This window comes from Lycium barbarum, chromosome 9 (assembly GCF_019175385.1).
Source record: "Lycium barbarum isolate Lr01 chromosome 9, ASM1917538v2, whole genome shotgun sequence".
Classification (NCBI taxonomy): Eukaryota; Viridiplantae; Streptophyta; class Magnoliopsida; order Solanales; family Solanaceae; genus Lycium; species Lycium barbarum.
Window position 1 is genome coordinate 30,452,705 of NC_083345.1, and position 12,974 is coordinate 30,465,678.

Here is a 12,974-nt window from a genome sequence, read left to right on the forward strand (position 1 = left end):
GTATCGACAAGTGTCAGCCATGAATGGGTATATTTGTTAATTTAAAAAATAAATCCACCCACTTTTAAACCCAAATCCGCTGATCCGTTTAATCTGACCCATTTAATCCATCAATTAGCATGGACATCTAAAGCAAGAAGTAATATAGAAAGCGTGTAGATAGTTTTACCACTGGAGGAATAAAAATATTTACAATCTGGTTCTAGTCTGCAGTTACTATACTTCAATCCAAACATTTGAACGCTGGTAAAATGTTAAATTACGATAATTACTTATTTGGGATCAACTCAAACTTTTATACTCTCATATTGCTTGATAAAAGGAGATCTCCAAAACTTCCACAGGTAGGCAAAGGAGTAGCGCTCTAATCATGTTGAATATAAATTGCTTGAGGTAAATTATTGCCTCTTTATGTGTTATGGATGGTAACCCAAAGAGTTTGATGCTTTACATGGTCATGAAATTGAAGATGTTAAACGGGTCAGGGGTTTGAGTTCAAAAGTGGGTGGGTTTAATTTTTAAACAAATAATATATGAGACTATTCATAATAAGCACATGACTTTTTAAAGTTGGAAAAAGCCATCAAGTTTAAGGGGTATTTTTGAGCCAAAAAAATAGATTGAGGTATTTTCATACCATTAGGTGGATGGAGGAATTTATGAACCATTTTTCATACGTTAGAGGATATTTTTGACCATTTTCCGATCTTTATTTCAGCTCTTTATAAAAGTGTGTTTTAACTGTGTCTTATTTTAAGTTTCAATAATCAAGATCCAAATGTTCATGCATGTGTTGCTTGACAGAAAAGGCTGGGTGAGGCAGCTAGGTTGGACTTTTACCTGGTCGGCCAATATGATTATAGGAACAAAATTTCTTAATAAAACCAAAAATTTAAAGGCAAGAGATCAGAAGGAGGGATATGCTGGCAAATTAATGAGTAGTGTTGTTGGTATAGGTTTTAGGGTAGGGAGACATTATTACGAGCATCATTTGGTTGTTTTAACTAAAGTTGTATGAGTTGAAAATACTGGAACAGATGTCTTAATTGATTTTTGCTATTTTTGTCTATTTTTTCCCTTCTCTGTGGCGGAGACGCCGAGTCATCTTTTTCCTTGTCAATAGGTTTATTAGCAGGAAAAGGAGAAAAATATAAGATCTGTTTTTTTTTTTTTTTTTAAATATATTTTGGTACTTCGTTTCTTCCCATCTTTTTCTCTCTGAAGTAACACGTAAACCAAATCATTATGATTAACTCGGGTTAGCAATTATGATTTCCTTTTCTTCGACTGGCTATTGTTTATTTGTTTATTTTTTTGTAAAATTCTTTAGCATGTTAGGAAACACAAGCGTAATAACCGTTTTGGTAGCCTTTGGTTATCTATTTTAGGTAGTGTTTTGTGATTAGGGATTTCGATGCAACTCTTCTTGTTCAGAGACAAAGTATGTCAACTTGTATTAGTATGGTGCGTTACGAAAGGAATAAATAATCATCTTGATTTGATGATTGAAGTGGAAACGTTTTAGATGCATGTTCACTTGTTTGATTCGTCGAGTAAGAGTAAAGTTTTTTTTGCGAAGTTACTATTAAGTTTTTACGATATGATAACTTGTTGGCTTTGGGTTGAGGCAAATGAGAAAAGAAGGCTTCTAATTCTAGTTACGTACATTTCCATTGCTTTGATGGGAGTTGAATTGTGCTAACATTTCTCAATTCTTACACACATTCTTCGACAGCATAAGAGGGTGTGATTTTTCTTGATGATCATACCATATGGAGGTCATGTTATACCATAAGGAGATGAAATCTTTTTAGATTGCATTTTTTCTAGTTCGGGTTCGATAAATGATGACTAGGATATATAGTTGAGCATCATTTTCTCCTCTTAAATATTAAATTAAGGAGAAAAAATTATCAATAAGTTCACTATGATTGGACTAATTGTTGTTGCGCCTTATTGTTTACGGTGAAAAGACATATTTCTAATTAGACTAATCCCTTGAGATCCTTCTTTCGCTATTCTTCGATCAGATCTAGGTGTGAACATGAGCTTGTCGTTGTGGAGAGAGAATGAATCTGCTAATTACTATGCTGCAGTGGCGGATCTAGGATTTTCACTAACGGGGTTCGAAAAATAAAAATGTAGTGACTAGGATTTGAACTTGGAACCTCAAGGTGAATTTTGAACAATCTAGACTACTGAACTAACCTCTTCTCTTATTTTTAGGGTGTTCAAAATCTATATATGTACATAAAAAATGAAAAAATACCTTATATATATGGTGTGATTTTTTGCTGAGGGTGTTCGGGTGAACACCCTCGGCGTCCCTAGATCTGCCCCTATTGATCAAAGGCAGGTGACGGTAGAAGGAGGTAACAGTTGGTTAGGCGCTCCAGCTGCTCTAGAGTTAGGGATCTTGCTTTTCTTGATCTTCTAAGCTTGAAGTTCGCCTGCTTTGAGAGAGGAGACATGTCTCTCAAAGTTAAAAGGTAAAGGGTGTGTTCAATATGAAGGAAAATGTTCTATTGATTTTTTTTTCTCCAGGAAAATAAGTGAGTTTCTTACGTATTTTTTTCACGTTCAGTATGTACAAAAAAAATATTATTTTAAAAGTATTTGTATATTATCTAGACAAGTATATGGGAGGTGGTGGTGGGGAATAGAGGTGTCTGGTGGTGGCGATGGGTGGGGGTGAAGATGAGGTGTGTTGGAGGGTAGGGAGGCACAATCAACGTGAAATTCCACTTGTGGAACCTGTTTTTCCTATTCCACTAGGAAAACCATTTTTCTCATTTTTAAGAAACTTGTTTTCATAAAAAAATTATTTTCCAAAATTCCTAACCACTGAACATGTGAAAATTGATTTTCTCCGTACCTCACACACCCAAAGAGTAAGCAGTATAACAAGTGAAAGTTGATTGAATATAAATGTCTATAGTAGAAAAGTTCCCTCCAATGTTTATATCTTCTTTTTTGGCAAAGGGATAAATGAAATAAAAGCTTCATGTGTTACACCATCTAGATTAATTGTACAAGAAACTTTGTACTACTCGACTGAATCGATGCTAAACGCCACCACGAAATCAGGCATAAGATGCACCTGTAATTGGGAGCTTTTAGAAAGGAAGGAATGGCTAATTAAGGGAGACAAGACAGGCTGACCAAAGTAAATACAGTAGCGGACACGGAAAAATACAAGGTTGCCTGATTCTTATTGGTTCGTATTGCATATTAATGAACCAATGAGAAAAAGCATTAGAGGGACAAAATTCTTTATTGCACCTCTGCAAATGACATTTCTAACTTTAAACAAATCAAACAAAACAATCTTTTTCTTTAAGCGATGGTTTCCACACATTTCTACATTACCTATAATGAGCTATTGATCAATGGGACAGAATTCTTTATTGCACCTCTCCAAAATCTAAATGACATTTGTAACTTTAAACAAATCAAACAAAACGTTCCTTTAAGTGATCCCTACATTTCTAGATTTACTATAATGAGCTTAAAGGAAAGATTAACCAATGGTGAGCTTACATTAACGAAGCAACAAAATGGTGGACTCTTTACCTCTCATGATGGAACGTTTGCGCTCTTTAATAGGGCTGAGGAAATTCATGAATCAATTTTGTTTTCCGCAGTCTAAGATGCCATCATTTGGTCGGTGATTTAAATAAGCCGTATAGGTTTTGAAATTTATGAATTTTTATACAGATTTGAAGTTAATATAATAATAATAATTGAGTTTACAATCAAATATTTATAAAGATTTTATGAGTTTCTTAAGATAAATATAAGATCTGAATCAAATTTATTAGATTCACACGAACCTATACTGTAAAGGCTAGATCCGCTTCTGATGATGCTATTAGTTTGTACCAAAACGAATATGATGCTATTAAATATTTGAGACATAGACTGTGTTACACAGTCAAGTAATCTAAAAAATTATTATAATTAATTATTCATAATAAGTGAATCTAATTTATCTTTTTTTAAAAAAAAAAAAAAAAGAAAAAAAAAAGCAAACAACCTACAATAGTAAATACACATTGTGTAGATTTTTACGTACAATATCAATATATAAATAAATTAAATTTAAAACAGAATACATGTTGGTTCTCTTTTTCTTTTTTTTTTTCTTTTAAATCAGTGGGATGAGACACAAAAATTGAAAGATAAGAAATTAAAAAGAGGACGGTAGTTATTATTTCTTCATGCTTGTAAAGAGTAGGGTCTATTACTAGACTTTAGCTTTAATTCCAATTTGTTATAAACCATTTGTCAAGTTGTATTTTGAATGTATTATTAATGATTATATAACTAGAAGTGTATATTGTACCACTTGACTTAAAGTGATAAATACAACTTGTAAGTGCAAGTTGTATCTTAGTTGTATCAAGTTGTGTTCAAGTTGTAGAGCAACTTGTACAAGTTGTATATATTGTAGGTTTAGAGGGAAAACTCTTCTATAAATTGGGAGCTTTGTTTCTCATTTGTAACATCAAAAAAAGTGATAATACAATCTCTCCCTCCTCTCTACAACGTTATTGGTTTGCTTCTTTTACTTATTTGCAATTATAAAGTTTTATAGCACGTTATCAGCACGAGCCTTTATTACTGAGTTGGATTCCAATAATTCAAAATTGACGAGTTGTTTGGGGTATGCTATTGATCGGTACCCTCTCTCCACGAAAGCCTTTGCCGAGAAAAGGTTTGGACTTTGAATTTATAATTTATTTGCTCACCTTAAAGGTAAGTATTTTTATATCACCTAAATTTATTTTTGTACACCTCAAATCAAGTATAGTAGAGATTATTTTTTTGGTAAGTCCTATCTCATGTTGCTAATGTTGTTTGGTTACTACGTATATGTTATAAGTGTAGAATGTATTCTACAATAATCTCATAAATCGGATATCTCACCTTGGGGGATATACTTGAACTCCGGTAGAGTTAACAAGCAATATATGGCCACTAGTAGTGGCAATATTTCATAACTAAGTTTTGTTATGGCTAAATTATTTACGCCTATAACCACCGGAAGTGGTAATATTTTCATAAGCTTGTTGTGATTACAACTGATGATATGATAGAGAAAAATTCTCTACACTATATGTGTGCCTCAATTTGGTCCTAAAGTAGCAACATCTTAAAAGAGATTCTAAACTATCATAATATAATATTCTTAAGGCACGTTCAAATGATTATGTTCCATTCATGAAGAATGAACACTTAAATGTTAAAACTACAGATCAATTCCCTGAAGTGAATGTGACAATATTGTTAAGATAAGCACATTCATGTCATGACAATATTTAGTAAAATTTATAAATACATACACATTCTTGGTTGTGAAGAAATCACGACTCACCTCCAGAAGAGGTAGAATAATTGAGAAGAAATATTTTGAATATTCTATGCTTTACTCCCGAAGTAGTAAACTCATAAATCTGCTCCTGAAGTAGAAAACTTTGAACTCTACTCCCCAAGCAGTAGAACTTTGAGCTATACGTAGTAAACTTTTATCACTGCTCCCGAAGTAGCTAGACTCCAAATTCTACTCCCGAAGTAGTATAACTATGAGATCTACTCCCGAAGTAGTAGAACTTTGAGATCTACTCCCGAAGTAGTATATATTTCGAGATCTACTCCCGAAGTAGTAGAACTTTGAGATCTACTCCCGAAAGAGTTAAGCTCTGAAATCTACTCCCGAAACAGTTAAGCTCTTAAATATACTCCCAAAGCAGTACAACTTTAAAATTTACTCTTGAAGTAATAAGACCTTGAGATTTACTCTCGAAGTAGTAAACCTTTAAAATTTAATTCCGAAGTGGTAAAACATTACACTTTACTCCTGAAGCAGAAAGAATCGGTAAAATATTTGAGAAATTTTCTAAAGCAATGACTTCTTGTGCTTGAGAAAAATAATGAGCTAAAGATGAGCATCGTTTATCAAGCGCAATAATTTGGTTTCATTTCCCGAAGCTAATGAAGATATACTACAATCTACCTCCTGTAGAGATAAACTAACAAAGAAAACACATGTGGTATAAAAGTCATTGCAACACGTACCTGTCGTACGTAGAACATCACGAATAATTTTATTAAGTATCATTCTAAGGCAAAAGGGAGCAGAGTAGAATGTTTCTAATATAACCACATTGATACATTATTGTTAGTTGTTATTAATTTCCTGGAAGGAAATAAACATTAATGTATCCCTTCCCGAAGAATGTGATTACTCTATGGTTGCCGCTTTGATACAAAATATTCAGATGTTAATAGCTAATCTCCTTGAAGGAGATATTAGAAATACTGAAGTTTAGAGCTTATGTTTACTTTTCGTAATTTATAGTTTAAAATTGTCTTTAAATTTCCATTTGATTACTATTTTCTTTCATGACACTAGCAGTGTCTAATAATTTTTTTTTTCATGATACCAGAAGTATCTAAGAAATATTTGGTAAGAGTAACTAATGATCAAGGGCTCCAGAAGAGTTAATTGTTTGTCTACAAATATCATGACACTAGCGGTGTCCAAATAATATCTGATTATGGTAAATAAATTCAAGTCTCTTGAAGAGCTTATATATGATAGCACCATTCATCCTAGATCATAATTATTACGGTCGGAACAAAAGTTGTAGTAAACCTGAAGTTTAATGACAATAAAAATGATTATCATATTGAGATTACAAATGATTGAAATATTAAATATGTTCAATTTACTACGGGTAAGAATTACGTATGTGAAACGTTACTCGAGAAAGATGAGATCACATACCACGATAAACCAGAAGTTTATTGATTTACAATCTCATGCAATAATAAACCAGAAGTTTATTAAAATAAATAGCACTATCATGGTAACTTGAAGTTTACTAGTACATATAATTTTATCAGTTGACATGACCATCTCGTACGTCCTGATTTAAATCTGAAGTGCTAATTCAGTATTCAAAATATATTGAAGAACTAGAAGATTCTTCAAGAATTTGTTTGTGTTGCTTGTTCTCATGATAAATTGATTACACCAGCTAGTGTTGGGACTGAATCCCCTAAATTCTAGAAAATATAAAAGGTGAATATAGGCCCCTTCACCTGCGATGTGATGTCTTAAATAGATGCATCTATGAGACGGTGACATGTGTGTTTATTGCCAACATGCAGTTTGACATTTACGAAGTTGATTGCTCAAGTAATTGAATTGAAAGCACAATTTTTCAGAATATGTAATCAAGACAATTCATCTTGATAATGCTGGTTTATATCCAAGCTGGTTTGGCGTTGAATGGCTCCATAATGTAGCTAAACCATTGCTTATGAGAACAAGCTTTAAGTGCTGGTTTGAGATATGATATATTGCATACAACTACACTTATATGCTTCAGACCAATAAATTATGATAAATTCTACCCTCATAATTGGTTCAGGGTCAGAACTAGATATTTCCATCTTATAGCTTTTGATGTACGGTATATGACTAATGGACCTACCACGATCCACACAGATGGATTCTCCAAATAACATGGGGATATATGTTAGTTTCTCTAACATGAGGGGGAGATAAAAAAGCAGCTAAGAAATATGTTGTGAATTATCATCACTATGATCCTCATTCAAAAGATAATTCAAGTCAAATGTCGGAAGCATTTGCTGACCCAAAGTTAATCTCAGACTTCTCCTGCAAATGCTCTTATTGAATGACCCTGAAGGACAAGTATACAACATGCATGAAGCATGGTAGATGAATCGATTCCAAATACAATAACCTTGAAAAGGGTGAGGAGCAAATGATTTAAACGATCATAATAAGGAGGCAATGTGCTCTTGAAGAGCCTATGACATAACACTTCATGAAACCTTATGGAAGGTTTTGATACCTAAAAATGATAAAGTAATGAGATCTCAGTAAGTTATGTCGAATTGCGAACCGATATAAATGATATCTAGTCGATGATATATTTGATACAATATAGTGCGCAATATTGTGGAAGATGTGAGGATCTAAATTCTACATCTGTTAAAGCATACTAACATCGAAATGATTTTCAAGTGACACGATGCATCCTGATAAGCGTAAAGTTTATTGGACCTGTAGTCCAGGCATCAGAAAAATGTCATGTCATTTAAATACTAAATAAAAGTTGTCACAGTCTATATGGCTGACTTTACAGAATTTATTTGAAAATTTAGGAGTCAAAATGCCTGAAGCTTATACAAGTTGGAAAATTTGTTTATAATCCTTAATATGACTTAAATGAATCAAGGTTGATATACTGAATCACCTTAATAAATATTCATTGACGAAGGGTTCAAAGATGACTCTATATACACTTGTCTCTTTATAATAATCAAAATATAATCAAAATATTTTAGATTGTTCTGCAAGTTGATGACTTGAATATTATTGAGCTCTTGAAGAGTTTATAAAAGCAGTAGATTATCTGCTAAAACAACTAGAAAAATAAATTGGTCCTGAAGTATCATATCTTTGTGCAATTAATGCATTTAAATATCTTGCTATAAATATGGACATGATATAGTTTTTACTCCTACATGGAGATATTGAAGTAAGATCAATTGCATCTTGCGAATGAAAGCCCCAACATGAATGTGTTTATCCTAACACATATTGTCAAGCTTTTGTATATGGGTTATTCATATGATCGACGTAAATGTTTGATCCAAATATGTTATTTATGCCCATGAGGGGTTACTATCGTGTCATGTTTCACATGACAAGATAATAAAAAATTTATAAAGCAAGCCAGGAATGGTCTTGATGTGGTTCCAATAATATTATATGACAACGATGCAACTCTATGAAGAGATGGTGGCATAGATGATCAACCAGTTCGTTCAAATGATGATTTGACAGATTTGATCATAAAGGTACTGCCAGCCTCAACATATCATAAGTTGATATTCAAGATCGGAGTACATCATCATCAAGGATCTAGCGATGCTTTAATCAGGGGGAGTAAAATACGCGTTGTACTCTTTTTTCCTAACCAAGGTTTTGTCCCATTGGGTTTTCCTCGTAAGATTTTTAATGTGGCAGCTGGAAATGCGTATTACCAGATACGTGTACTATTTTTCCTTCACTAAGATTTTTCCCACTGGATTTTTCCTAGTAAGGTTTTAACGAAACACGTTATCTATTAATAAACATCCAAGGGGGAGTATTATAAACCATTTGTCAAGTTGTATTTTGGATGTATTATTAATGATTATACAACTAGAAGTATATATTGTACCACTTGACTTAAAGTGATAAATACAACTTGCAAGTGCAAGTTGTATCTTAGTTGTGTTCAAGTTGTAGAGCAACTTGTACAAGTTGTATATGTTGTAGGTTTAGAGGCAAAACTCTTATATAAATAGGGAGTTTTGTTTCTCATTTGTAACACCAAGAAAAGTGATAATACAATCTTTCTCTCCCCTCTACAAAGTTATTGGTTTGCTTCTTTTACTTATTTGCAATTATAAAGTTTTATAACACAATTTGAGTTTTTCTTTCTTCGTTGTTGAAGTTGGTCAAACGATTTAACACTAATTATAGGTAGGGCTGCTTATCGGGCGGATTGGACGGATAATTACGCTTAACGGTTCGGCTTAACAGTTATCGGCTTTTAAAAGTGCTAATCCGCTAGCCAACCTATAAGATATCGGTTGGTTCGGTATCGGATTAGCAATTATCGGACGGTTATCGGGCAGTGTATCGGTTAAATCTAAGAGAAAAATGAATGATAAAATCACATGTAGTCAAGGAAATTACCTGCCTTTAAAGTGACTCAAAATGTAATATTTTTACCTTATAGGTTATAAAGAAGATACTGATATCCTCCAAAAAAAAAGGATAGGAATATAACCAAGAAGATTGAAATGTTGGATTCAATATTAGTAAAAATACCGTGGCAAGTAGCAACAGTTTTCCAAGAAAATTAGCAAACTACGATATAAGCGAACAAGAAATAGGGAATGAACTATTTGATAGAAAACAACCAGGTTTCGCAATTAACAGAAATAAAGATACATATTCTAGGTTGAGGCTTTAGCTTTAGGTTTACAAATTACAATCACAATACATATTTTATTTGTTAGGGCTAAGAATATAAATATGACAAATTCTTAACGGATTAACGGTTTACCCGATAAGAAAATTGAGTAATCCGCCCCCGCACCGATAAGCCGATAACTATAAAATCTTAATCCATTCCCCAACCGCTAATCCGATAACGCAATATCATTAAGCCAATAAGTCAATTTTGCAGTTGGGTTATCGGTAGCGGTTCGGTTTTGAACAGCCCTAATTATAGGTTTAGGTTTCGACCCTAGTCCAAGTTAAAAAGAAGGAATAGGTTGAAAAGCACAAGTGAGATAAAGCAAAATCTATCAAAAAAAATATCAGAAGGAATCCTTTTTGTTGGCTCACTTTTGGATGCCCAAAGAGAACGACCCTCCAAAATCCACACGTTATTTAATTCATTCACCTTTTTAAAGTAATTCTTAAACTCACCAATCAAATTTTAGCTATTAAATAACAAGCCAAAATCGAATGTCTTCTGCCTAAGATAGCGAAAGAAGAAAATGAAAAGGAAAAAGAAAGAGAAATAATAGAAATAAAGACCAATAAGCTTTGTCCAACTTCAAATTATTTCTTAGCTTCCCACTGTTCTTTGTTCCTTTCCTCATTTTATTGTGTGGCAGAGTGAAAGCTGAATAATTCTAGTGGCACCAAAAGTTCAACTCCTCTTTGCAAATAGAAGAACCCCTACACCCCCACCCCCCCCCCCCACCCCCGAAAAAAAAAAAAAAGAACCTCAAGTGGTTACTTTTGGTCCTATAAATTCAACCTATCCCCTTTCACTACTCTTTCATGTCCTATCCATTCTCTACCTTCCCTCTGTATCCTTGTTTTATTTTCCTCCTCTTTTTTACCTTCAATTTACCACCTACTTAAGCCTTATCACTTAGGTACATTTTAGAGACCAAACATGACTCATTGAATTAACAAAAATAAATTAATTATCCTCATTTAAGTATATGATTTTGTCAACACTCAAGAACTTCACATTATTGTTAAAAAGTAGACCAAGTCCTCTGTTTTCCTCTGTTCTGCCCTGTTTTTGCTCTGTTCTTTTATTTTTAGCATATTGTTTCTAAACCAACATGACCTTAACCTCTACTTTGTATCAAGGTCTGCAATCTTGTCTAGAGCCTACACTTCTTGAACCGCGCATTCTAATGAACAAATTAACTCCTCCTAAATCAGATTTCTCACAACCAACCACATTGCCACAAAAATCGAAAATAGGTCAACAAGAAGGTGAAATTGAAGAAGAGAATGAAGAAAATGACAATGTTGGTGGCTGGAGCTTTATCCATGCACTAGAAAATCCTTGTCAATACTCGAGAAAAGGCGATGCAGAGGACAGAGTCTATGTTCATCCTCTGGTGAAGCCCTGTTCTCTCAATACAAAGAGTTTGGAAATGTGCACTGAAAGCTTAGGAAGCGAAACTGGCAGTGACATTTGTGAAAGCATAGAAGAATTCTCTAATTATCACGGAGTTCAACGATCAAAATGTAGAGAATTCGCGCAAAAATTCAACAGGACAGCTAGTTTTCCACCTCCATTAACTTCAATGAGTGGAAATGAAGGTGTCCAAGTTAGGCCACACCGCGAAGACGGTCGTTTAATATTAAAAGCCATGACAATCACTTCTTGCAACTCTAATTTCCAAGCTGAACGCGCTAATGGTAGGCTCAGGCTTTCGTTGTTAATACCTGATGAATGTAGCCATGGAGAAGAAGATGAAATTAGCCAAGAGAATGAACATGGAAATGATGAAGATATTGGTGGTAGGAAATTAGGAAGTGACATTGTGGTAGGAGAGTATTCAAGACCAAGAAGATGCAAAACAAGTGGGATTAGGAATAAAGGGATTCCAAGTTGGGAGCCATTTTGGGTGGCTATTTCCTAAAGGCTAGAGAAGTTCTTTTTGGAGCTTTAGTAGTTGAAGAAATCTCTCCCCCTCTCACTAGTCTTTCCTCATCACTGTTGCTACTACTATGTTTTTTTTCTGATTTTTATTTTGCTACTACTATGTTTTTTTTTTCTTCTTTTTTTCGATTTGATTATGTAACCGGTAGTTATTATGGTTATTGGACATACGATCCAATACTCTCTTTATTCTTAGTAGTACTAACGCGTCTATAACTTTTCGTACAACTTCCTATTATATACATACATATATGAGTTGTGACCATGTGAACATACTGACCAAACGACAAATGATACTGTATTTATATTTCTGTCATCATGAACCAACTACCATACCTGCAATGTAACAAAGAAGAGGGGGAGGGAAATGCAGGTTGAGGTTGAAATTATCAAAGGCTTTTTTCGCTAAAGGCACCCAGCGTCTGAAATCCACCGGTCTGATTAATTTGGTTCGTGTTGTGTAGGTTTTATTGAAGGGGAAAGCTTCCTATTAGGAATTTCTCCCTTCCTAGAACTCGAAATCAAGACCGTTAAGACGGGAGGGATTCCATAACTCCCAATCTTTTCGATGGTAACATTATCAAAGTGTTTTTCTTTGTTTAGGCATCTGACATCCATAATTTATTAGTCCGACTAATTTGTATTTGGTCTATGTAGTTTACAGAAATGGGCAATACTTCCTATAAAAAATTCTCCATTCTCAGGACTCGAAATTGAGCATCTTGTTAATATTGGAGGAACTCCATCCACGCCACCGCATATTTTAACGATAAATTTATCAAAGGTCTGATCAACATCAAAATGGCATATTCCATACAACAATTTTTGCAACCTTTAAACTGTTTCAAACATGGTAAGGTGGAAGAGGGCCCTTTTTGGTACTTGTTATAATCATCAAGATTGTACTAAGAGAAAAAATTTAATATGAGCCTCACACAACTAACATTAGTCGTGTGAGGC

At 33.8% G+C, this 12,974-nt stretch overlaps 1 protein-coding gene across 1 annotated transcript; it reads left to right on the forward strand.

Moving 5' to 3' along the window:
• Window positions 1-10,894: 10,894 nt before the first annotated feature.
• On the forward strand, window positions 10,895-12,252 carry LOC132610064 (protein FANTASTIC FOUR 3-like). The gene has a single exon (XM_060324316.1). It carries the CDS (start codon window positions 11,182-11,184, stop codon window positions 11,992-11,994), a length of 813 nt encoding a protein of 270 aa, XP_060180299.1. The 5' UTR covers window positions 10,895-11,181; the 3' UTR covers window positions 11,995-12,252.
• The last annotated feature ends 722 nt before the right edge of the window (window positions 12,253-12,974 follow it).

Coding starts and splice junctions, on each gene's coding strand:
- LOC132610064 (XM_060324316.1), top strand. CDS start 11,182: ATGACCTTAACCTCTACTTTGTATCAAGGTCTGCAATCTTGTCTAGAG.